The sequence below is a fragment of the Lonchura striata genome, chromosome 19 (assembly GCF_050655825.1).
Source record: "Lonchura striata isolate lonStrDom1 chromosome 19, ASM5065582v1, whole genome shotgun sequence".
Classification (NCBI taxonomy): domain Eukaryota; kingdom Metazoa; phylum Chordata; class Aves; order Passeriformes; family Estrildidae; genus Lonchura; species Lonchura striata.
Window position 1 is genome coordinate 10,886,936 of NC_140721.1, and position 25,022 is coordinate 10,911,957.

The 25,022-nt window shown below is 62.2% G+C and overlaps 2 protein-coding genes across 6 annotated transcripts; one reads left to right on the plus strand and one right to left on the minus strand.

The window, feature by feature from the left end:
• The first annotated feature begins 354 nt into the window (after nt 1-354).
• Nucleotides 355-7,271, plus strand: LOC110471812 (coiled-coil domain-containing protein 183-like). 3 transcript variants are annotated; one of them, XM_085557119.1, is made up of 13 exons: nt 355-997; nt 1,080-1,417; nt 2,097-2,264; nt 2,392-2,496; nt 2,660-2,767; nt 3,383-3,511; nt 3,877-3,934; nt 4,016-4,116; nt 4,372-4,532; nt 4,864-5,023; nt 5,142-5,261; nt 6,088-6,184; nt 6,811-7,271. In XM_085557119.1, the coding sequence occupies exons 1-13, from the start codon at nt 913-915 to the stop codon at nt 6,921-6,923; spliced, it is 1,743 nt and encodes a 580-aa protein (XP_085413245.1). In that variant the 5' UTR covers nt 355-912; the 3' UTR covers nt 6,924-7,271. The 3 variants fall into 3 exon arrangements, with proteins under 3 accessions (XP_085413245.1, XP_085413244.1, XP_085413246.1); XM_085557118.1 differs by having other exon boundaries at nt 3,877-4,116; XM_085557120.1 differs by lacking the exon at nt 6,088-6,184 and having other exon boundaries at nt 3,877-4,116.
• A 3,537-nt stretch (nt 7,272-10,808) lies between these two features.
• On the minus strand, nt 10,809-23,068 carry SEPTIN4 (septin 4). Of its 3 annotated transcripts, none has more exons than XM_021540393.3 (12): nt 22,904-23,068; nt 18,172-18,471; nt 17,853-17,946; nt 17,656-17,742; nt 16,782-16,905; nt 16,436-16,570; nt 16,245-16,362; nt 15,824-15,925; nt 15,365-15,461; nt 15,104-15,266; nt 12,767-12,866; nt 10,809-12,513 (listed from the first exon to the last, which is right to left on the minus strand). In XM_021540393.3, the coding sequence occupies exons 1-12, from the start codon at nt 23,051-23,053 to the stop codon at nt 12,454-12,456; spliced, it is 1,530 nt and encodes a 509-aa protein (XP_021396068.3). In that variant the 5' UTR covers nt 23,054-23,068; the 3' UTR covers nt 10,809-12,453. The 3 variants fall into 3 exon arrangements, with proteins under 3 accessions (XP_021396068.3, XP_021396067.2, XP_085413248.1); XM_021540392.3 differs by lacking the exon at nt 22,904-23,068 and adding an exon at nt 20,039-20,178; XM_085557122.1 differs by lacking the exon at nt 22,904-23,068 and adding an exon at nt 18,720-19,071.
• Nucleotides 23,069-25,022: the final 1,954 nt, after the last annotated feature.

Here is a 25,022-nt window from a genome sequence, read left to right on the forward strand (position 1 = left end):
TCCAACCCGAGCTTCCAAAGAAAGGCTCAGCAGTCTCTGTTGTTGGGTCTCAAGGCAGTTTATTGCAAGTTATCTAAAAGATTTTCTCCTCGGGCTGCTGTGGTTTGCTCACAGCTCAGGCAGAGGCACACACACACCCTGACATCCTCTCTGACCCCGACTGCTTCTTCTCTCCCTGCCCAGGGCTGCTGCTCTCTTTTATATGGTACATTACGTGTTACATGTTTGCAGCCTTTCCCCAATGCCTATTACCTATATTAAATGGTGCTTTTCTATCTTTTATATGGTACATTACGTGTTACATGTTTGCAGCTTTTCCCCAATGCCTATTACCTATATTAAATGGTGCCTTTCTACTCTAAACCAATCTGTGAGTGTCAACATCACCAAGAACATGGAGGTAAGGAAGGAGAAAGAGGGAGGACAGGGCAGGCCCAAATCCCAAGTCCATCTTAAAACTTCTGACCCCCATGTACAAGACCTAAAATCCCCCTGTACAGCACTCAAAAATTCTTCCCTCTACTTTGTGACTTCTGCCATAATATATAAACTTTTGTGACTTCTTGTTCTTCCTGCAAGGTTAGTAAATCATTCCATGGCTCAAACCCAAAATCACAGCTGTTTCCAGCTGCCTGCCAGGGTCTCAAATGCTTCTGACCTGGACCCAGAACCTCCAAAAATGTCTGAGGGACATTTTGAGTTCCGACACTCCAGGAGCTCATTAATCAGTTGTTAATTAACCTGTTCGCTGCAGAAGTGGTGAGGCGGGGGCTGGGCCGTGGCCGGTGGCAGTTGGCAGAGCCACGGTGACAGTTCAACGGTGGAACCCTGCGCTCCCAGCGCTGAGATACCTCCTGGGGCAGCCGGGCCTCGGCGTCTGTCCCACGGGGACTGTGAATGGTGGGCTGAGGGATGGAGGCCCCCGGCGGCACGCGGGGCCCCAAGGCCAGCCTGAGCCAGCGCAGCCAGGAGATGCGTGTCCTCGTGGACCTGCAAGGTGCTGCCTCGGGCTGCTCGGGGACAGGGGTCGCAGCCCCCTTGTCCCACACACTACCATTGGCTGCCTGATGTCCCCCCAGAGCAAGGCAGGAAGATTTTCGCTCAGTCCTGCGAGGAAAAGCTCCGGCAGAACAGGGAGCTGCTCCCCAGCCTGCGGACGGCCTTGCAGGAGGACTCCAATATCCTGGACTTTGTCCTGAAGGTACCAGCAGGTCCTTCCTGCTGCACCCCTGCCTGGTGCTGGGCCTGCATCCCCAGCCCCTCCAGGAGCTGGCAGCACAGGCCAGCAAAAAATGTCATTCCCAGGCTGACAATGGCCATCCCTTTGTTTCTCCCCTGCCCACAGTACAACAAATTCCCCATTAAGGATGCTTTTGGAGAGGGCCATGAGCTCGTTCCAGCCACTGAGAACCTGGAGGTAATGGCAGGGCTGGGGTTTCTCATAGGGGCTGGGGCTCTGGGGACACTGAGAACACTGCATGGCAGAGGGACATGGTGCCAGCACCAGGACAGCCCTACGGGGCTGCTGTGGAGACACGGGGTGTTCATGTCTGGTCCAATGGGGCCTATCCATGCAGCCCCTTTGTCCCAGCAGCCCTCCTGGCTGTCCCACCCCACGTGTCCCTGGCACTGCCTGTGTTCATACAGGGTGCAGTTGCATCCCTGGCAGAGAGCTGCTGCCCCTGCCCTTCCCTGCCTGTCCCAAGGTTGTGCCCTGGTTACAAACCCGTGGAGATCGAGGCGCTGTGCCTGCAGAGCTGCCTTTGCCCAGAGGCCTCGTGCAGTGACAGTGGTGCTGCTGCTCTCTGACAACATCCCCATCTGGGCCCTGATCGATTTTATTGATCCCCAGCCCTGCTCCATGGTATGCAGAGTCCCTAAGCCCAGCCCAGCCCTGCCACCAGCAGTTGCCCACCTCTGCCTTATCCCAGCCAGCCCCCAGAGCAAAACTCACCCAGACCCTATCCTGTCAAAGCAGTGACAACATCCTGGAGCAGTGTCTCGGTGTCCCCAGCTCTAGTTTGGGGGGAGTTTTCTGGGAAGCACCCCGTTCTCCTGCAGCATCCAGCCTGGAAAATGGTCTCATGCCCATCCAGGTGGCCATAAAGAAGATCGAGGCCCAAGTCCATGACCAGGTGAAGGTGTGTGACATGCTGCTGCACCAGCTGAAGCAGTGGAGCCAAGCCAGGGACGAGCGCCAGAGGCACCTGCAGGATCTGCAGGGTGCTGAGACGGATCCTAAGTGGCAAGAGCCACAGTTGCAGGTACCCAGGAGCCCTTCCTGGTGTGCCAATACTCATGAGGGGCTTTAATCCAGGCCCTGCACCCCCAGCTGGGCACTGGGCTTGGCACACATAGTCACTTTGTGTCCTCCCCCTGTGTCTGCCCCAGACCATTCGCCAGCTGGGCAATGAGATCGAGAAGATGCTGATGAAAATTCACAGTGGAGAGATTATGACCAAACGGTACCTGAGGCTGCAGGAGGTCCTGAAGAGGGTGAGCTGCTCCTCACTGTGCTGATGTTTCACCTGCTCTCCCTGCAAAGGCACAGGGGGCCCAAGGGGCTGTGTCCCAGGGGACACCCGGCTGGTCCCCTCCACGGCCTGTCACAGCACAGGGGACCCTAGTGGGTGATGTGCTGTGGCTCCCTGTGTGCCAGGAGCTGGTGTACCTGCCTCGATGCCTAGACCTCCTGTCTGGGATGACTGTGACGTACCACGAGGAGCTCACAGGCCAGACTAGCCTCCAAGCCAACAATGTCATCAAGGTGAGATAACTGGGGCCCTTTCCCACCCTCCAGTGCCCACAGACAGCACCATGTACCTGGGCCTGAGAGCAAGGGGCAAAAGAGATGGAGCTGTGGTTGCCCACAGCACCCAGAGGCCACCATAGGTTCTGCCAGGTCTCCCTCTTCTCTCCTGGGGCTGGGGTCAGACTGAAGTACCAGCCATGGCAAAGGCAGTATGTCCCAGAACCAGCCCACCTTGCTAAGTTTCTTTCACAGCCTATTTCCACACACTGGGGTCACTTTTGACATTGGGCATCCCAGGAGCTCATCCAGTCACTCAAATCACAGATTGACAGAATGGTTTGGGTTGGCAGGGACCTTAAATCTCATGTCATTCCAGCCCCCTGCCATGGGCAGGGACACCTTCCACTCTCCCAGGTTGTTCCAACCCTGTCCAATCTGACCTTGGAACTTCCAGGGATCCAGGGGCAGCCACAGCTGCTCTGGGCACTCTGTCCCAGGGTGTCATCACCCTCACAGGGATGAATTTCTTCCCACATCTCAATCTAAACCAATACCTGAACCTAATAACCAACCTGTAGAAAGATCCAACTGACTTTGGCAGCAACTCTTCCCTTCTCTGTTGTACTCCAGAAACTCATGGCTGAGGCAGGACCCCAGGTCTGTGTGGAGAAGCAGCTCAGGGACCAGTCCCTGGCAGAGCAAAGGAAGCACATCGAGAGCCTCCGGCACGAGGAGGAGAGCAAAAGACAGCAGAGGCAGGTGAGCTGGGGCTGGGGGCAGGAAGGGCTGGGGGCAGGTGAGCTGGGCCTGGGGGGCAGGCAGGGCTGGGGGGCAGGAAGGGCTGGGGGCAGGTGAGCTGGGATGTGGGCCAGGTGAGCTGGGATGTGGGGCAGGCAGGGCTGGGGCCAGGTGAGCTGGGGGTAGGTGAGCTGGGGCTGGGGGCAGGAAGGGCTGGGGGCAGGTGAGCTGGGCCTGGGGGGCAGGCAGGGCTGGGGGGCAGGCAGGGCTGGGGCCAGGTGAGCTGGGATGTGGGCCAGGTGAGCTGGGATGTGGGCCAGGTGAGCTGGGATGTGGGGCAGCCTGCAGTGCTGAACCCCCAGGGCTGACAGTGACTGTCCTTGCAGCAAGCTGTGTCCATGCTCTCTGCAGAGCAGGAGCTGAGCTCCTCAGAAACAGTGGTGGGTGAGTGCCTGGCTGGGGCAGGGCGGGGGGATGTGGGCATGGCCACGGGCATCCTGCCCTGCTCCTTCCCTGCCTCCCCAGGTGCTGACCTGGAGGGCGCCATGGCCAAGATGCAGCGCGAGGCCTTTGTGACCGACAAGATGGAGAAGGCAAAGGCTGCCCTGCAGTGCTCCTGCCTCTGGGTAATGGAAAACCCATCCCTGCTCAAACCTGGGGCTGCTGGCACACTGGGGAGCTGTGAGCTCTCTGCTCCCCCCATTTCCTGCGGAGTTATGTGCTCTTCTCTCCTGGAGCCCCACAAAGCCCCTCTTTGCAGGCAGGCATGGAGCTGCATTTCTTCCCCATGAGCAGAAACTACAGAGCTCCATGGTGCTATAAGCCCCCTGAGGTCCCAGCAGGAGCATCTTGGGCTGAGTCCTTGTGTCTCCCCTGCCTAGGACATCCCCAGCAGCATCCAGGCGCAGAGGAAATCCCTGGAGAACCTGCAGCAGTACATTGATGAGTGCAATGAGGAGGGGGAAGTGCTGGAGGAGACACTGAAAGAGATGGAGTCGAAGCTCGCTGAACTGAAGTTTAACCAGCCTGACAGCACCAACAGGTGCTGCTGGCCTTGCACAGCTGTGCCAACCAGGCCACCACCTCTGGGGGGGACGTGTCCCAGCAGGCACCCTGACCTCCACCCCACTGCAGCCACACACTCCTCCCGCACTGGGAGGGTTCCTGAGCTCCCAGTTCTGCTGCTGGCAGAGCACCCAAAGCTCCCACTGGGGTCCAGGAGCTCCTGTCTCCTTGCTGGGCATGGGAATTGCTGCCAGCAGCATAGAGCTGGCCTGCACTTGGGGGTGGGGCAACCTGAACAGTTTTAGGAGCAGTCTGGGGTGCCCCTGCACCTCTCTGCAGCTGTGTGATGTGAGTGTGGCTGGCTCCAGGCTGCGGGAGAAGGAGCTGAGGGAGAAGCTGAAGCGGGAAGAGGACCGGCGGGATCAGATGCGAGCCCAGATGTTGAAGAGCCAGAGGCGCCTGGTTGAGTTTGAGAACATCATTGACAACATGTTCCTCCACCTGCAGGGCATCCCCATCCCTGGCAAGGTACCACGGGCTCCGGGGAGCAGGGCCATGCAGATAGGGCAGCACGGGGACAGCTGGCACAGCCACCACTGCCACCAGGGCCTGGCTGTCCCCAGCAAGGTGGCTCTGTCTCCCCCAGGAGGATTCAGGTGCGGTGGTGGGGCTGGAGGAGAAGCTGCAGTACTGTGAGCAGAAGCTGCAGTTCCTGAAGGAGAAGTTTGCCGCTCGGCCCGAGGACAGCACTGATGAACGCAGCGAGGTACGGGGGCTCTGGCCCTTGGTGGCCCTGGGGACACACACAGGGCCTTCACAGATGGCCACCCACATCATCCTTCCTCAGTAAGGCCATGGAGCAGCTCAGCCCTGTGGGAATCCAGAGCTTCCCTCTGGCTGCCCTGGAAGCTCTGGGATCCTGGCAGGAGTCAGGAACCCCCTGGACAGAGCCCCCAGAGACACTGGCTGTGATCTCTGTCCATGGAAAAGAGTTTTCAATCTTACAGGATGAATTGCAAGCTCTGAGTGTTTGAGATAAGTAATAATTAAGTGTGGCATGGGTGCAAAAGTAAAATTTTAGGGTTCTTGATGAGGGGTCCAAAGGGGACAAGATGGAGGAAATTGGGTGTGCCTTGTCCTTTTCCTCCTTCTTCATGCCCTCCATGTTTCACTGTGCTGTTGGCATTTTTCTGTTGGTTCAGGCTGGGGACACACTGTCCAACGTAGGTGACAGATATTGGCACGTTCTTGTCAATCCAGCCCAGGGAGTTTCTGGTATTTAATGTTTGTCACATCCCACTGAGGGCAGAGCCCCACACGCTGCCCTGCAGGACAGAGCTGGGCAGGGCAGCAGAACATGTGAGAGATAAACAGAATAAACAACCTGGAAACCAGCATAGACAAATTATGACTTCTTTGGCAGCAGGGCTGAGAGACAGAGACTTTTTACAATCTCAGAATCATCAATACCTCAGATTCCGATAAGCCCCGGATGGCTGGCACCGGGCACCCGTGGGGTACCTCAAGTGTGGCACCCTTGGGTTGGAACACCCACCTGTCCCCCAGCACTTGACCCAGGCTGTCTTCCACAGACTTTTGCCAAGGTCAGGAACCTTCTGGAGGAAAAAACTGCAGGTGAAGCACGGAACCTGAAGATTTCCTTTGAGGATGAAGGGGCTATGGAAGATGGTAGGAGAGCACAGTGGGACATATCCCACTGACTGTCCCAGCCCCTGCCCCCTGGGATTTTTGGGAGTCCTTGTCTGTTTCCCACTGGCCCTGCAACCCACAAATTGCCCCCAGATCTTGAGGCCAACCTTGGCTGTTTCCACAGCTTCAGATGTGAGTGGTGGTTTAGGCAGGGGTGGAGGAGAACGAAGGCAGCTGGTGGCATGATGAGCACCAAGCCACTGCCGGAACAAGGAGAGATGTTGTGGGGCAAGAGAGGACACTCTAATCTCCAAATCACCTGGTTCTGAAGAATAATCAGTGCTTGGTTATGCCTGTGGGTGTTCCTGGAAGAGGCAAAGAGCTTTTGGCAGCTCACCACCTTTCTTTAGCAAAGCAGGAGCTGTGCCCACCACACGGCAGCTCCAGACCCTTATGGGAAGCCCCAGCAGCGTTGGAGATGGGCCACAGTGGTGGCACCGCCAGGTCCCACAGGTCACCCTGGGATGCTGGGGTGGAAAGGCCCACAAGGACTCTCCTGGAATCCCATGAGCCCAACAAAATGTGCCAGGTTACCCAGGGACATGGGCACAGCAGAGGTGGCCTCCAGACCCTCCTCAGCCCCTCCTCCCCACTCTCCCCTCCAGACACCTTGGATTTTGATGAGGAAGACCATGAATACATCCCCAGCCGGGAGGACATCAAGAAGCAGGGGCTGCAGCTGATCCGAATGAACACCAGACGTCGCAAGAAGAAGTAGCCGTTTCTCCACGTGAGCTCTGAAGGCCCCAGGCCACCCCTTGTACCCTTTTCCCAGCAGGTTTAATAAATCAGATCTTCTTCATTGCTCCCAGTTCCATGGTGAGGCTGGAACAGGTGATCCTAGGTCACTTCTGTCACTCACAACACGTTGGGGTCCATTCTGAGGGGTTCTGAGGTGGGTGTGGAAGTGGGGATGGGCTGGGTTAGGGACAGCTTCAGCCCCTGGAGCAAAGCTGGGGCTGGCCTGGCAATCTCCTCCTTGGTGCTGTGGGGCCAACACCTTCCCAAGACCTCTGATGCCTCAGGGGCTGGAGCCTCTTTGAGCCAGTGATGAAGAAATGTGGAGAAATGTGGTCCCTGAGTCCTGTGGGGCCCCGAGGGTGGGAGTCCTCGTTTCCGTGCATGGAGAGGAAGGGCAGAGTCTGCCTGGGAAGAAGAGACCCAAAGCTGAGCTGAGCCCCCAGCCTGGAGACTCTCCCCTCCCTGCTCCTGCACATGTGTCCTGCAACTCCTGCCCTGGGCCTGGAGCAAGCCCCAGGTGTCCCCAGGGCTGCAGGAGGCTCTGGGGGTCAGGAATGTCCTAGAGGCTGCTGCTCCAGGGTGGGATCCCTAATCCTGCTGAGGGGCACCCACCGTGTCCCCTCTCCTCTGGTGCTGCAAATAGATGGTGCTGTTTCTCCAAAAACAGCCAGAACCGAGGGGCTCTGCCTGTGCTCCTGGGCAGAGCCAGGACAGGGGCACCTTGTCCCCTTCCACACGGAGGGAGCCTTTCCCTGCCTGTTCTGCTCGGCCCCTGCGCTTCATGTTGGCATCTTCAATGCCATCAGCACCAAGGGGAGGAACGGCTGCTGCTCCCAAGCCTCTCAGCATTGTTCCTGCTGGGTCTCGTGGAAATGGGCATTATCTTCACAAAATACAGCAACTCTTGGGGTTTTTCAGGGAAGCTCCAGAAATAACATCACGTGTCAGTAAAGGCATCTCCTGGAGCTTCCCAGAATCCACAGCCACAGGTGGCTTCTTCTGCAAGTAAAGACGAGGCTGCAATTGCATATCCATCTGTTCATGTCGTGTTCTCATGTGCCCACCACAGCCTCACCACCGTTACAGGGAAAAGTTTTTTCCCAATATCCCATCCATCCCTGCTCTCTGGCAGGGGAAGCCATTCCCTGCATCCTGTCCCTCCATCCCTTGTTCCCAGTCCCTCTCCAGCTCTCCTGGAGCCCCTTTAGGCTCTGGAAGTGGCTCTGAGCTCTCCCTGGAGCCTTCTCCTCTGCAGGTGAGCACCCCCAGCTCTCCCAGCATGAGAAACCTGTCAAGCTCTTGGTCTGGTCTTTCCACACTGGCTGTGGGGAACAGGGAAGTGGGAAAAGGTATGGAAGAGCTGGAGCTGGCTGGAGGCTCCACCCTGTGTCCTATTTTCTGGCTGGAAGGTAATTCAGGGATGGTTTAGCTGCCTTTACAGGAGGGGCAGAGCAGCAGCAGTGGGGTTTCACTTCTCTGAGCTCCTCCTGCCCTGAACAGGAGATCCAAGGGCTACCTGCTCCATCAGGAGCATCCTCTGGATGTGTTCAGACACAGCATCTCAAACCCTCATCACAGCTGCCAGAAGAGGGGAAGGGCTGTCACCTCCAGCCAGCAGCTCCCAGGCACACAGATGGAGCTGGGCACAATCGGAATGACAGGAATGGGAGCAATAATGGGAATGACTGCTCCTGGCTCCCCTGGATCCAGGAAAAACAGGAATGGGAATAATTGGAATGACTGCTCCTGGCTCCCCTGGATCCAGGAGAAACAGGAATGGGAGCAATGGGAATGACTGCTCCTGGCTCCCCTGGATCCAGGAGAGATGGTACCAGGAATGGATGTGACAAGTGGAGAAGAGGTACTAGAGATGGGGGGAAAGAGCTGGAGGCAGTGCCTTGGTTTCTGGATTTGAAAAGATGGGAGGAGGTGGGGCTGATGGGGCTCTCCCATAGGGGAAAATATAATTAATTCTATAAGGAATAAATAAATAAATAGGGAAGGGGAAAATGGAAATGGAAAGGAAGGGGGAAAGGAAACAACAGGACTGATGTCACCTGAGGTCGCATTAGGTGTCAGGCACAGCCCATGGAAGGAGATGGGAGGTTTCCTTTTCTGCCCTAAGAAACCTTTATTCCCTTCCTCCAAGCTCGGCTGGAGCTCCAGCACGGATGCTGCAACCAGTGCCAGGACTGGTGAGAAACCAAAAATAGGACACTGGGGAATTGCATGGAAGCATTTGCCATGTGGAAATATCAGTCTCTGCCTTGGGAAGGCTGGGTTTGAGTGGGTTTGGGGCTTTTTATTTTTAAAGGTGTGATGAAAATCACATGGAATGGAGTGCAGGGAAGGGTGGGCACAGCTGGGGATGGCACTGGAGCATCAGTGCTGGGTTTTATCCTCTGGGAAGAGGAACTGGGTAAATCAGCCAGTCTAGGACCAAAGGCAGAGGCTCTGCTGGCTGTTCTGGGGAGGAAGAGGCAGCCAGGGGATCCTTATTGGAGCTGCAATGGTGGGATTTGGGAGGTTTGTGTATCCCAGTCTCTGGGGAGAGAGCTGCTTCTAGCCGAGGAAGCACAAACATTTTCCATTCCCATGTTGATAAGAGGGTTAATAGGGGAGGATGGGGGGGTTTGCCTGGTGAACAGCAGGAATTGGCACCTCAGCCACAGTGGGGCTCAGCACCCTGGGCCAAGCAAGGTGGGGCTGAGGCAGTGCTGGTAAAGGAGGGAAGGACCCCAAGGAGGTGGGATCTGTGCTCTGACCCTCAGCAAGGGGAGAAGTGGTTGGCAGCAGAGCAGTGGGTGGGGCTGGCAGGTCCCACAAGGCAGCTTTCCTCCACAGCAGAGACCATGGACCACTTCAGACCATTTTGGTAGCCTCCTCTGGGCCTGCTCTACCAGCTCCATATCTGTGCTGGGATGAGCTGGAGGCAGCTCCAGAGAGGTCTCAGGAGAGCAGAGCAGAGGGGAGCATCCCCTCCCTCCCCTGCTGCCCACCCTCATGGGATAAGTCCAGGACACACTTGGCTTCCTGGGCTGCCAGCACCCACGGCCAGGTCATGTCCTGTTGCAGATGACATAATCTTCCCACAATGTCCCATTTGTCACCCAGCAGAACCCCCAGTTCTCATCCATCCATCCATCATCCATCCATCATCCATCCATCATCCATCTATACATCCATCATCCATCATCCATTCATCATCCATCCCTCCCCAGCCTCTGTTGTCCCTGGGAGTGGCTCTGCCCCAGGTCCCTGCCCCTGCACTCAGCTGGGCTGGATCAGCCTGAGGGCTCTGTGGGGAGGAGAGGGAGGGGCAGGGTTTGGGATACCGGGGAGCAGGGTGGGATAATGGGATGCAGGTGGATGATGCCCTCTGGGAGGCAGCTGGAGATGCAGCCCATCCATCTCTGTGCTGCTCTGCCCACCCCTCCTGCTCCTCCACCCAGCAGGTCCTGGGGGACCCAAATGGGGGTGACTGGGCACAGGTACTGGAGGTGTCTCCTGGCAGGGCTCCCCACCGGTGGGGGGACACCCAGGGACAGCATGTGAAGGGCAATTCCATCCCCTGCTCCCATCCCAGCCCCACACCAGCAGCACCCAGCACCCCAAGGCACATGAGAGGGGGACAGCCCTCCTTGTGGCCCTTATCCCAGAGCTGGATCCCAAGGGGCTCTCCCGCCACACCCTAAGCTGGGTGTCCCTGTGAGTGCAGCACAAACCCCTCAGTGTCCATTCTGAGCCTTTTCCAAAGGAACAGGAATTGGGATCAAAAGCCCACAGGGTGGGCCACCACCAGCCTCAGAAAGTGGGTGCCCAGGGCCAGGGGATGCCCAGGGCCAGGGGATGCCACAAGGGGTTGCAGACAAGCCAGGTCAGCTGTATTTATTGAGAACGGTTGTGGAGGGATAAAAATATTTCCACTACTCTATAAGAATTTATAAACCTATACTCTCTGATCCATTAATAAACGCCTCTAGGACCATCATGCCAAGGGAGGGGCTTCTGTAAGAAAATAGCGAGATTAAAAAAAGGAAAGCGCTAAAGATTCCCTGCAGGGCCCTGCCTGGAGGGGCCCTGCCCACGGGACCCCTGCTGGCACGGGGACACGGGGGACACAGGCCGGGTGCTGCCCTGGCACCCTGCAGCCCCAATCCCTGACCCCCGGCCGGGCACAGACCCACCAGGCACGCCCCACCTGGGGGACCCCGGCTCAGGGGCACTGATGGGGACATCCCCACGCCAGAGAGCTCCCACTGATCCCACTGATCCCACCACTCCCAGTCCTGCCTGCATCCTCACCATCCCCTGTGGGCTTTCCCACACCCAGGAGGGGCTTGGATCCATCTCCCCAGGGATGCTGCGAGACACAGCAGAGCTCACCCTGGGGACACACAGTGGGGCTTTGCAGGAAGCTGGGGACATCCTTGGGGACACAGGGACACTACACAGAGCCCTGCAGGGTGGTGACATGGCTGGGAACATCCCAGGGGACACAGGAATGCAACATAGTTCTGTGGGAAAGCAACACAGATGGGGAAAGTCTGAGTAGGGCAGCAATACCAACCAGGACATGGTGGGGAACATGGGGACACCATGGGGGACATGGGGACACGCAGCAGCGCTTCGCTGGGAAGCAGCACAGACAGGGAAATCCTTGGAGAATGCACAGGGCTGCTGTGCCAAGAAGCAGCAGGGACAAGGACATCCTGGGCACACAGGACACCACAGACAAACAAGTGGCAGCAGGGGCTGAAATTCCAGCCAGGGTCGGTGCTGTTGCCATGGGGTGAGAGGTGCCATGGGCACAGGACACTCATTATTGCTTTACAGGGCCAACATCACGGCAGGCTGGGGGTGCCCAGCCTCTGATTTGGGGTTCAAGGGATTTTCCCTGGGGACGTTGATTCCCCAGTGCTCCTTGTGCCCTGCTGTCATCAGTGGGGACAAGGTGAGGACACAGGGCTGGACACTGACAAGCTTCAGTCCCCCTGCACTGGTGCTGGCACGGAGCAGGATGGTGGCTGTCCCTCCATCCCCTCTGTCCCCCGTGGTCCCCAGGAGTTGCTGTCCCTCCATGCCAGCCAAGGCCAGGGGAACAGCCCGGTTCCCCACAGCAGCTGGGGCCTTTGGGGGGCTGGCACCAGTGTCCCCCTTTCCTCTTCCCTTAAGCCAGGTGAGCATAAAGGCTGTAAGCAGGGAGCCCAGGGTGACACGGGGACAAGGATCATGCTGTGGGGACCAGGCTGGCCAGAGCTGTGGAGAAACGGGATACCAAAGCTTGGGGGACCAAGCTGTGCCCAGTGAGTGACGGTGAGCTGTCCCCTCGTGTCCCCACGCTGTCCCCTCGGGCGCTGGGAGGTTGGATAAGGCGATGCCGCAGCTTAAGGTTGTGGGTGGGTGTTGGTACCGAGTCTGGCAGCAGGGCCGGGCGGTGGAGCGTGATGTAAACATTTCTGATCGGGGCCAGGAGGAGGAGGAGGAGGAGGAGGAGGAGGAATGGGCTAGTGCGAGTCCTTCATCTGCTTCTGGATCTTCTGGAGCATCTCCTGCATCCGCCGCAGCTGGAAGGGAGCAGAGCCAGGATCGTGGATGGTGCCAAGCCCCAGCCACGCTCCCGTGCAGATGAGGCTCGTGTTGAGCATCCCAGACAAACTGGGATCGCCAGCAGCCAGGGAGGAACCCTCGGATGCACCTCCAGACGCTGCTGGCTGGAGCAGCAGCCGCCGGCTTGCTGCAGGAAGGGTGGCTCCTGATGGCTGTGGGCTGGAGGGAATGGGGACGGAGGTTTGGGTGCTCAGCCTGCCCCACACTCACCTCCTCATCCTTCTCCCGGATGAGCTTCTCCGTCTCCACGTCCGGCACCGGCGGGATCACGGGGATGGGGAAGTCTGTGCCACTCTCCCGGGTCAGCTTGCTGTGGGCAGAGAGAGGAGGTGAGGGTGCTGCCCCAGCCCCCCAGGGACATTCCTCTGAGGATGCCCCAACCCCTGCAGGTCCCCAGCTCTCCCACACAGCCCCTGGGCCCCATGGCCATCATCAGAGTGGCTTTTTCCAGGCAAGGGAGATGTGAGCGGCCCCAGACCCCAAAAAGGCCATGCATCAACCAAGGGGGGGACCCAGGGACTTCCTCCACACCCCATTCTGGGGAGAATCCCACAGCAGCTGGGCTCTCCTGGGAGAGTGTTTTCCCTGCTGCTTTAAAACATCAAAACCTCGGCATCTCCCCTCTGTCCCTTGGCCTCAGGATGGGCTCTCTAGGCACTCCACCGCCCTGCCAGCCCCAGGGATGCCCCACACCCTTTTCCCAAGCCTCTGCCCCAATTCAGGCCCATTCCAGCTGGAGAGAGCCGCGAGCATCCCCCCGAGGCCACGCCGCCACGCAGGACCCAGGCCAGTCGATGGCTCCTGCCATGCCCCTGGCACTGGCAGGGATCGGCTCTCCCACCCGTCCCCTGTGGATGCCACGAGCCACTCCAGCGGGTGACAAGGCCGGGACACCAACAGCGGCTGGCAGGGTCACGCGTGCTGCCACATGCCACCGCCACGTGCCACCGCCTGCACGGCCCCTCCGGGCAAAGGGGTGATGGACACGGGTGGGGCACGGGCAGGACAATCCATCCCTGCCCTCGGGTCCCGCTGTGCTGTGCCGGGGGCTGGGCCAGCGCCAGGGACCAGGGACGGGGTTTGGCCGCCCCGGGAGCCGCTCTGGAAGGCGCTGCCCTTGTCTCGGCTTTGGCCGTGGGAGTCGTGGGGAGCGCGTGCAGCTCCTGCCAGCACCACGACGCTGGAGCCAGGCACCAGCAATGGGGTGAGCGGCTCTCGGCACCCCAAAATCGCATCCCTGGGAGGGCAGCACGACGGGGGCACCTGTCCCTTGGGCAGCCCTCAGTGCCACCAAACAGTGACACATTCCCAAACCTGAGTGAGCCGGGGTGACACCACTGGCACATAACGTCCTTTGGCACTCCGAGGGCAGCTTGTGTGGGACACGAGTGGGTGGCCACAGGGCCAGCTCGCCCCGAGGGCAGCTGCCTGGGCCTTGCACAGGCACAGAAGGACCAAGACAGCGTTGGGTACCACAAGCACTTTTATAGAGGGGCCAGGGGGTGGCAGGGGGAGCAGGGCGAGGGCCAGCGCACCGCTCCCGGCTCAGTCAGTGGAGCAGTCCCCGCAGCACAGCCTCAGCACCGAGGGATGGCTCCTGCCCCGGGGCACACAGGGAGAGACACTTAGAGGTGCCTGCAGCCACTGCCAGCCCCCACAGCACAGCTTCAGACCCACAGAGCCTCCACTCGCTCCCACACTGCTCTGACCCCTGGCTGGAGGGTCCCACCGGGGACCCTGCCTGTGGGGGCTCCCTCAGCACCTCGAGGTGGCTAAAGCGGATGTGGGTGCTGTGAATTCGGCTGACCCACGAGCAGAGCCCCAGCACTGGCTTTTGTTGTGCTCTTGCTCTGGTGCCGGAGCCTGCGAGGATGCAAGGGCCCCCTCCCTGTTCGAGCATCCCCCCACAGCCAGCCCCAGGGGGATGCAGGATCAAAACAGAAAGGGGATGGGAACTAGGAACTGGGAATGGGAATTGGGAATGGGGATGAGAATGGGGATGGGAACTAGGAAAAAGAATGGGAATGGGAAACTGGGAATGGGAAACTGGGAATGGGAAATGGGAAATGGGAATGGGAAATGGGAATGGGAAACTGGGAATGGGGACAAGGAATGTGAAACTGGGAATGGAAAACTGGAAATGTGGATGAGAATAGGGATGGGAACTGGGAAGGTGTTGAAGCATCCCCCAAGACACACCCAGCCCAGAGGGGACACACAGTCCCCCTTGCTGCCAGAGCACACCCCTGGCCCCAGCCCCAGCCCTGGAGACACTGCTGGCACATGCCCCTCAAACCAGCCCCAGCTCTGGGGAGGTGCAGGGTCCCCGTTGCTACCAGAGCATTGCCCCAGGCACCCCGGGGCCACATGCTGCCCCTCACTGCTGGGGTGTCTCAGGTAAGACAGACCCAGCCTCGGGGGCTGCAGGAGCATCCCTGCAGGCGCTCCCAGCCCAAGGACACAGGAGGAGCCCTGCACCACACCGGGCTCAGCCCTGACCCGTGACACCCCGGGGACAGGAACCCCCCGGCCCAGCCCGGCCCGTACTTGCGGTTCCGCTCCTTGACCACCATGCGGGTCATGCTCTGGATGCACTGCGTGCGGTAGTTCTCGTAGTGCGTCTCCCGCGTCACGTCCTTCAGGTCCTGCATGTGCGTCCTCACCAGCATCGTCCGCAGCTTCACGAAGTCGCAGTGGGACGGGTTCTCCACTGCGGGGGACGCGGGGTCAGGGGGCCACAGCCCGTCCCAGCCCCGGGGTGTCCCCGTCCCCAAAGGCCGGAGGGCGCCGGGGACAGCCCAGCGTTACCTTCCACGATGCCCCAGGGGTAGAGGCGCCCGCGGACGCGCCGGCCCTTGGCCTCCACCACCGTGTTGCTGCCGATGACGGCGAAGGGGATGCTCTCCTGCAAGAGCGGGGGGGATCAGCGGGCCCTGCCATGACCCCCATCTGCCAGGACCCGCAGTCCTCCACGTGTCCTCCTCAGCCGTGTCAGCCAAGTTATTCCAAAGGCCCGGCTGTGGAGAGCCCCAGTGGGACAGCAGAGGTCATGGCATGGGTTTTCCCCACCCAACCCCCACTCCACCAAGCTGTAAATTCACCTGTGGGATCTTGGTGACATGTCTGGCTAGTGAGATATGTGCCAGCCCCTCCATGCTGGGGAGCTTGTGTGGCCCCAAAGAGTCCTGCAGGTACCCCAGGGTGACGTGTCCTCCTGGCCACAGGGCTCTGCCCCTCCAGTGACAGAGCTGGAGGAGCCAGACCCACCTTCAGTGCCTGGTCTTGCAACTTGAACTCCTCATCCTCGTCCGAGTCGCACTCAGGGAATTGGTAGATGCGGATGCCGTAGTGGTCGATCTCCTCCCGGATCTGGAGGCAAACAGCCCCCTGAGGGCAGGGCTCCAGCCTCAGGAAGGGTGTGGGCGATGCCACACAGGGCCAATGGCACCCAAAAGCCTGGTCCCACCAGACCAGATGTCACGGGCACCCCCCAGTCCTTCCAACCCCCAGCTGACCCCTGGGCAGATGTGTCCTTGGTGGCCATGGGGGCAACATGGTCCTCTACAGTGCTTCGAGCTTAGGAAATGCTCCAGAGCAAATTCCAGACAGGAAATGGATGGAGACCCCAGGGCAACTCCATGCCCAGGGACCTGCTGGGACAGCTCCCAGCTGGCCCACCTCCCCTCACCTTGTTCTTCATGCGCTCCACCTCAGCAGGGGTCAGGGTGTCAGCCTTGGCCAGCACGGGCACGATGTTCACGCGCTGGTGCAGAGCTCTCATGAACTCCACGTCCAGGGGCCGGAGCCTGCGGGGGGAGCCTGGTGAGCCCTGTCCCACCGAGCCCCGGTGCCCTGGCTGCACGGCAGGGCCGCCCGTACCCGTGGCCGAAGGGCGAGATGAAGTAGATGCAGCAGTGCACTCGGTTGTCCTGGATGTTTTTCCGGTTGAGGCCACTTTCGTCACGGAAATACTGCTCGAACTGCTGGTCAATGTAGTCGGCCACTGGCTTCCAGCTGCAGGGACAGCGAGGTGACACCGAGTCCTCTGTGAGATCCCCCTGCTCTCTGTGGACCCCCGGCTCAGTATCTCCATGGCTCAGCACCTAAGCCCAGCGAACCATGGGCATCCCACCCACCACGAGGTGTCCACCCTGGGGAGACCCCCCACCCTGTGGCACTCAGCATCCCACCCACCCTGGGACGGTCCCCACCCTGTAGCACTCACCACTCGGTGTTGTTGACGGCGTCCCCGAAGCCTGGTGTGTCCACGATGGTCAAGCGCAGCTTGACCCCCTTCTCCTCGATGTCCACCACGTGCTTGGTGATCTCCACCGTCTGCGTGATGCGCTCTGCAGGGAGGGACACATGTCACCAGGGGAGACACCAAGTGTCATCCCCCACCCTGTGTGACCTGGCTGGATCAGCCCTGACACACGGCATGCTCCAGCCCGGGAGAGGATGCTCCATAGTCTCCACATGCCCATGGATGGGCACTCATGCCTTGGTGGTGGTGCCACTGCCAGCCCAGGACCCCAGCTCAGGCAGCACAGGGGTCTGCTGGGGCTGGGCCTTGCTGCAGGAGCATTTCAGGTGACCCCACAGCTCCAGGCTGCACGTGCCCCTTCACCCCAGGACCCTCCATGTCCCTGCATCCCCAAGGATGCTGCATTGTGTGTTTTGGCTTTCACTCCAAGCAACGGAAACAAATCAAACAAACCCCTCGAACTCCTGGGGATTTGGGCAAGTTTGGGCCATTTTAATTCAAAAATTGGCTGCAGCTGAACTGGCACTCTGCCCCACGCCCTGACTGTCCCCAGCCTCCCAGAAATGCTGCAGCTCCAGCCAATCCCCAGCAAGCCAGGGCTTGTTTTCCCTGTGGAAATAAAGTCCCTGTGGGAGGTCCCCATCCTGTGCAGGGGGCTCCCCACTGCCTCAGAGCGATCCCTAGTGCCAGTGGGCAGCTGGCAAAACAGCACATGTCATTTCAGGGGAGCCTGCCTGGCCAGGGAGAGGGGCTGCAGCCCCCAGGAGCATCCCAGGGCTCTGCCACCGCCCTGGTCACCCAGGACACCCCTGTGGAGCGTGACTGTCCCCCTGACCTTCAGCGTTGAGCAGCTTGCGGTCCCTGTACATGTCCGTCAGGAAGAGGCTGTTGACCAGGGTGGACTTGCCCAGCCCCGATTCCCCTGAGAAAGCAGGACAAAGATGAGGGAGCAGCCAGGATCCCCCTCCCCAGTGCAGGGTGTTTGGGATGCAAAGGGGGGCCAGCACCCCCAGGCCGGCTGGAGCCCCGTACCTGCCACCATGAGGGTGAAGTCAAAGCCCTTCTTCACAGACTTGCGATGCACCTGGTTGGGCAGCGTGGCAAAGCCCACGTACTCCTTGTCATCCTGCAGAGGGCACAGGGGACATGGGACAGGGACACCACCAGCCCACTTCCTATGCTGAAAAGCCCCCGCTTCGCTTCCCCCTACCCGCCAAGGGATTTCCAGGGTTGCAGTTCCAGGGGATGCGGCCATGCCTGCCCATTTGTGTTCACAAGATGGCAACACCCTCCGTCCCGCAGCCCCTCACGCCACGTGTGTGTCCCCCCTCCCCAGGGACACATCCTGCACCTCGGAGGAGTCGTAGGGGTCCAGCTGTCCCCAGGGGCTCCGCGGGCGGTTGGGGCTGGGGGGCGGGGGGGCGGCAATGTGCTGCTGGAAATCCGAGGGCCGGGAGCGGGAGAAAATCCTGGAGTCCCTCTCGTCACTGGCTTCGTCTGGGGGGACCCTGGCCACGCTGCCCAGGGGCTGGCCAGGCTCCCGCCGGCTCTCCGGGGCCTCCACCTTCCTGGAGCTGTCAGCTGGTGGGCAATCCCGCAGGAACTGGCTCAGCTCAGCCTCGTCCGAGTCCTCCTTCAGGAAACGTTTTATCTGGGGACCAAGGGAGGAGGTGACACTGGTGGTGGCAGTGCCAGCCCGACGTGGCACCACCCAGCTCAGCCTCACGACCCCCCAAGCCGCAGCAGCCGGACACATGCACCCTAAAGGTGGCGGGGATGGGAGGAGAGACGGGACACGGCCACCCCACGGGAGCAGCCACCACCCTGGGGACAGCCGTGGGTACAGCCATGGGGATGGCAGCGGGGACAGCCGTGGTCCCGTGCACCTCGGGCTCTTACGACTTGTGCCGTGGGGATGGCAGCCAGCTCCTGGCACTCCTGGGGACAGGGGTAGGCACCTTCCCCCTGGGCACCCCGCCGCTCCTCGGGGTCTTCTGGGGCAGCCAGGACCGCCCCGCGCCCCATGGCCTGCCAGGAGGGCCGGGAGGGGGCCGGAAGGAGGCAGAGACACCAAGAAGAGATGAAGAGCGGTTGGAGGGTGGCCTGAGCGGGGCTGCAGCCGGGGGAAGGCAGATGGGGGGCAGGGGTCCCCTGGTGCCCATGCCCCCCGCCCACTGCGGGGTGTCACCACAGGGGCCCCCGTCCCCGCAGTCCCGGGAGAAAACCAGGGCAGGGGACATGACCAGGACCCCGCCATCCCCTACCCCTGGCTCTTCCCGGGGGGCTGGGGGGACGGGCAGAGCTGCCCGTGGGGCGGCGGGGCTGGGACGAGGGACGATGGCTCCACATCCTGTTTACAAGCGCTGGCGGGAGGAGATGCGTTCCCAAGGGCGCGTCCGGCAGCGGCTCCCGTGGGACCAAGCCCTGCTGCCAGCAGGCACCAACGTCCCCAAGGCCCCAAGGCAGCTGCCAGGCGACCCCAGCCCCAAACAAGAGGCACGCAGCGGCCGGGGGAGCCGTGACCCTGCGGGCTCCCAGCTGGGGGAGTGCCCCCCCAGAGCGGGGCGTCGAGGCGAGGTCCCTCCATGGGGACAAGTGTCCTCCCCTGCGCCGTGTCCCCGCTCGCTGGCGGTGCCGGCGGCGAGGGGAGATGCTCGGAATCAGCGGGCTGGAAACAAGGTCACGGCGCTGCCCGGCCTCGGCGCCCGCACGCCCGGCCCCGCTCCCGCTGCCCCGCGGCCACAGCGCGGGGACCACGGCGCCAGGCTGGGGGGCACAGGTGGGACCCCCGTGCTCCCCGCTGCCCCAGCGGGTCCCGAGTGCTCGGTGGGTCTGTGTGACCGCAGCATCCTCTTCCTCCCCGCCCTTGACCTGGGGGTCTCAGCGCCAGCCCCAGCGCAGCCCGGCCGGGGACACTCGGGGATGGGAGGTGATGCCACCAGCGGCGGCGAGCGCCTCCAGCCTGCCGCTCCATCCCTCGGGGCTGCAGCCCTTTGGGGCTCGCCCTCATCTCCCACCCCCGGCGAAGCCGATGACTTCGGCAGTGCCGCGGCACCGAGGTTCGCGCTGCATCCCTGGGGGTCCTGCAGCAAGCGCGGCCCCTGGCAGGGCTGTCCCAGGGACGGAGGATCAGCTGCGGCACCTTCCCGCAGAACCGGGGTGCTCCGTGCCCCCCACCCCCTCTCTCGCCCCGCCGGGGACCGGCGCTGCCCCCGTACCTCTTGCCCAGGCTGCAGCTCGGGGCAGGTGGCCATGGCACAGCCAGCGTCGCCCGTGGCCAGCAGAAGATGCCGAGTGGCACCGGCCGCGGCGAGGGCTGGGGAGCAGCATTAGCATAACTCCACCCTGGGCAGGTCCCGCCGGGCACCCAGGAGCCAGGCACGGCCCCTGCGAGGGGCACGGCGGGGGAGAGGGACCCCTGGCAGAGCCACAGCCAGCTCCTGCCCGGCCGTGAAGGTTTCAAGGACCAGCTGTCATCAGCCAAGGGAGGTCCTGGGTGGGCTGCAGGACCACCAGCACCCTGGGCTGAACACACAGATTGGCTACAGCCCAGGAGGATGCTCAATCGTCGGGAATGCCTCTGTCCCAGGACAAAACCCTAACCCTAACCCTAACCCGCTCCATCCTGGGACAAAACTCCCTCTGTCCCAGGATAAAATTCCTCTCCATCCCAGTGCACACCACGTCCACTCCCACTGCCCATCTGGAGCATCCCCCAGCAGGGCTCCACAGCCTCTTTGAGGTCAGAAACCCAGTTTTCCCACACTTTTGCACCTGACACTTAAAGCTCCCCCAAGTGGCTTCAAGCTCTTGCTCGAACTGGGCCTGGCTAGGAAGGACCAGCCCTGGCCTGGGAGAAGCAGCTACGCTGCCCACCACGGGGATCTCAGGCAAAAGCTCCGACATTCCTGCCTCGACTTTGCCGGCTCATCCCTGGGAGGGGAAGGGTTAACAGTGCCCCAGGAGGAGCCGTGGGTGGCAGTCAGGATTCCCCAGCTGTCACTTCGGGGTCAGCAGGGATGGTGATTCACCTTGATGCGTGTCGAGATGCATCAGAGCAGCTCAGGCGCGATCCAGGCTCTCTCGGCCACTTTCCCAGCCCGCACTCCCGGCAGGAGCGGGGATTTACGGCAGCGAGAGCCCGGGGCAGTGCCGGTGCCCCCGTAAGAAGATTACACACGCGGCTGAGTGTGAGCCGGCCTCACAGCGGCCCCGCAGCCCCAGCGATACCCGCACACGCAGCCTCGTCCCCCCTGTCACCCCGCATCACACCGTCCCCGCGCGGTGACAGCCCGAGGGGGGACACGGGGGCAGCCTGACCTCACAAAGCCACCGGCTGCCCCTGAGCATCGTTCCACAGGTACCACATTCCCACGGGAGGTGTTTTCCGCCTCCGCGTCTGCAGGGAAAGGAAGGGAACATCCCGGCGAGGTGCTGTCCCTACCGCCAGGCCGACAGAGGCCTTCCCAAGCCCTCTAAAGGTGACACCCAGAATGCCACCCGCGGCACAGCCACGGTGTCACCACGACTGACTATTCCAGGCACAAAAGCTCTCCCAAAAACACGAGCCCTGCGCAGGACAAGCCCCCAGCAAAAGCTCAGCGCTGCCAGGACCAGGGAGACGGGATCTGGGCTCTGCCTGCTCGGCCCCGCCTCTGGATACACGGGATGCTCCCGCTGCAGAATCAGGGGACCCCCAGCTCTGCCATCCCACCCATCAGCAGCATTCCAGACGGGAAATTGAGTCTCCCGGCAGCTCCGAGAGGAGCAGGGTGCTGGGCACCCCAAGGATGGGGGCAGGCTCTGGGCAGGGGGTCAGCACCGGGCAGGCGAGCACTGGGGATGGGAGCCACAGCCCTGGGTGCAGCAGCTGCAGTCCCTCTCCCGCAGGGAATCCTCCAGCTTTAAGGGCCTGTGAGCACCTGAGTGGGGACCCCAGGATGGGACCATGGCTCCCTGTGAGCCAGGGCATGACAGCGAGGCCTGTCCAGGCTGAAAACCAGGTGACACCTCAGCGCGTGGGGCCGGGCAAGGTCTGACCCACTCCGAGCCGGGAGCAGAGGCCCGGGAGGGGGGACCAGTGCTGATGCTGCTCCTCCGGGCCAGCTGGGAACTGCCCTGGGGACAGAGGGATGTGGCACTGGTGGCAGGGGCAGCGGCTCTGCCTCTGTGGGTCCTTCTGGAGCACCTCCAGCCCCAACTCTCCCCACGTGCGTGGGTGAGGAAGTCCCCAGCTGTGACCGCTGTCCCCCGCGATGTTCCGGAGGCTGCTGTGTGCATCCCACAGCCACAGTCTGGAGCCTGTCGGGAAGGCGCTCGGCTGCGACACGCTCCGCCAGCCGCCCTCCTCCCTGCTTTCCCTGCATCCAGCTCCGGAGGAATGTGCCGGGCTGGTTCCCACGGCGGCTGCCGGGGCAGCGCGGCCGCAGCGCTCCCCACCGAGGCCGCCTGCCCAGCGGCCACCAGCCGGTGCCACGCAGCCCTCCGTCCTCATCCCGAGCCCGGACACAGCCCCAGGTCCCCGCGGAGACGTGGCCCGGCCGGGCGGCTCCTGGGAACCTGCCACCACCGCGGAGGAGCGAGGCAGGACGGGAGATGCAGAACAAGCTCCCGCGGGTGGGAATGGCAGCGGCGGCTCCGGACCTTGCCGGTGAGTACCGGGCCGGCTCCCTGCGTGTGACGGTCCCGGCCGAGGGCCCGGCCAGGCCGGCAGTGCCAGCAGCGCCGCAGCCCGGGGACCTGCCAAGAGCTGGGAACCGATGCTCGGCGCGGAACCGCACCAGAGCGGCTCCCGCTGTCCGCGCACGGACACGCGTGGGGGGAGCGCAGGACGGGGTGACACGCAGGTGACGCTCCCGAGCGCTGCCCCGGTAAGGGACCCCGCCTCCCCCGGGGCTGCCGCTCTCCGCACCGGGCAGGTGCTGCCCCGCCGCCCGCGTCCCCCCCGCGCTCCGCTGCGGCACCGGCGGCCCCGGTCCGCTCCGCCCCCGCTCACCGTCACCTTCACGGAGGGCAGCGGGCTGCGGGAGCGGGGCGGTGCGGGGCAGCCCGGCCCGGGCCGCTCCACGTCCGCCCGGCCTTACCATGGCTGCGGCGCCGGGCGCCGTCCGGGAGCGGCGGCTGCCGATGGGCACGGCCGGGCCCCGGCGGATTAGCAGAAATAGCAGCGGCGGGGGCGGGGGCGGCCCCGGGGCGGGGCGGGCGGGGGGGCGGGCGGGGCGGCCGCTCGGCATCACCGGCACCGGCACCGGGCACCGGCACCGGCACCGGCCCCGGCACCGGCACCGGCAGCAGCGCCCGGCGCCGCGCACTGCTCACGGGTACAGGCAGCAGCAGCGCTCGGCGTCGGCACCGGCACCGAGCAATGTGCACCGGGCACCGGGACCAGACACCGCACACCGGGCACCGGCACCACGCACTGGGTACCGACACCGGGCACTGGGCATCAGCATCCAGCCCTGGCATTCGGCTCGGGCATCAATACCTGGCACCGGCACCGGGCACTCGCTTTGGCACTGGGGCCGGGCACCGTGCACGGCTCTGGCAGCACTCACTGGGCACCGGGAACTGCACTGTGGCACCAGGTAGTGGCACAGGGCAGCAGCACCAGGCACAGGGCTCCAGCAGCAGCCCTGGGGCACCAGCGCCAGGAACAAAACACTGCAGCAGGGACAGGGCACCAGTACCAGGGACAGGGCGCCAGTACTGGGTGCCGGGCATTGGCAGGGCCCAGTGCAGGCAGTGGGTACGAGGCCCCAGCACCAGTTAGTGGCGCAGGTGAGAGGGAATGGTCCCCGTGACAGTGAGTGACCTCCTGGCAGTGTCACCAGCACCAGGCATTGCACTGCAGGTACTGCGCAGGAGGCTCCACACCAGCCACTGGCTCTTGGGAACACTGGGCACCACTTAGGGGGTGTTAGGTACTGGGAAAACACCCCAGCACCACACGTCCCACATCACCTGCTGGGGACCAGGGACTGGTGACTGCACTGAGCCGGGGTCACCAAGTCCCAGTCTCCCAGAGTTCCCGCTGCAAAATCCCAGCCTGCCTCCCCCTCCCGAAGCCCTTCCCGGGGCTGCTGAGCCATCCTGCCCCTGCCTGGTGGGCTGGCAAAGGGACCCAGGCACCCAGGCTGGCCGTGCCCCTCTCCCCATCCCCACCCCCATCCCACCTCAAGGATGGCAGCATCTCCCCGGGATGCCCCCGGCCCCGAGCCCATGTGAGTGGCAGTGGCACGCGGCTGTGTCCCCGTGTCCCTGAGGGCAGGGAGGATGCTGGCACCGCGGGCGGGGTTGCCCGGAGCGAGCGCTCGTGTTCCGGCATGAAAGGGGCCGGGGGAGCCTTGGCCGCGGCGGCTGCTCCCCGTGGCGAGCAGCTGGCAGAGCTCAGCCCTCCCCCAAATTTCAGTCTCCCGGCCCAGCTGCTCCTCAGCACTGTCCTTGTCCCACCTCAAATTCACTCCAAGCCAGGGGGCTGGCGAGGTCACATGCATTCCCAGCACATCCCTCTCATGAGCTTCTCCTCACTTGCCTCAGTTTCCCTGCCAATGAAAAAAGCCAGTGGTAATTCCCCAGGAGGAAAAGATAGATCCGGCCCCAGTCAGGCTCTGATTGAAGCTTTGTGACTCCACAGGGACTATCTCAGCCTTGTCCCCAACCTTATCACTGCCTGGAATCTCTTTCCCTCGGACGTTATAGACCCAGGCCGTGTCCAGATTGGCTCTACATTCCCTTTATTCCCATAAATAACCACCACAGGCTCAACACAGCCTCAGAGAGCACCGGTGGCCACCTCGACCCTGTATTCGGGGGTCCAAGCAGGGGCAGGCAGGGGCAGGCAGGTGAGGATGGCTGTTTACATCCCTAATCCCCACAGCCAGCGCTTTCCTCCAGGATTACCGGGGATTAGGGGCTCGGGGGCTCCAGGAGCTCAGCCTGGGCTCTCCCTGCCCTTCAAGGAGCAGAGCTGAGCCCCGCGGGGGTGGGAGGGCACTGCCGGGGTGAGCCGGGCGCTCCCATCCCGGCACTGTGGGACGAGCTCGGTGCCCTCGACCTGGCCAGCTGGCACAGCCCGGAGCAACCACCCGCTTTGCTCCGGTAGCCCAGTGCCCATCGAGGCCGGGGAGCGGCAACCTGGGCTTTACCGGGAGCATTAAAAGCTGAAAGGATCAGCTACAGAGCGGGAGGGGACACAGGCGCTGC

What these genes read in the sequence shown, in the direction of transcription:
- LOC110471812 (XM_085557118.1), top strand. Translation starts at nt 913, where the DNA reads ATGGAGGCCCCCGGCGGCACGCGGGGCCCCAAGGCCAGCCTGAGCCAG. An exon ending in GCACTGATGAACGCAGCGAG is followed by an intron (nt 5,262 to 6,087) that starts GTACGGGGGCTC and finishes TGTCTTCCACAG; the next exon opens with ACTTTTGCCAAGGTCAGGAA. An exon ending in TGAAGGGGCTATGGAAGATG is followed by an intron (nt 6,185 to 6,810) that starts GTAGGAGAGCAC and finishes TCTCCCCTCCAG; the next exon opens with ACACCTTGGATTTTGATGAG.
- SEPTIN4 (XM_021540393.3), bottom strand. Translation starts at nt 23,053, where the DNA reads ATGCCGAGCGGCCGCCCCGCCCGCCCCCCCGCCCGCCCCGCCCCGGGG. An exon ending in GCCGTCAACAACACCGAGTG is followed by an intron (nt 16,571 to 16,781) that starts GTGAGTGCTACA and finishes CTGTCCCTGCAG; the next exon opens with CTGGAAGCCAGTGGCCGACT. An exon ending in TCCGGGAGAAGGATGAGGAG is followed by an intron (nt 12,514 to 12,766) that starts GTGAGTGTGGGG and finishes GCTCCCTTCCAG; the next exon opens with CTGCGGCGGATGCAGGAGAT.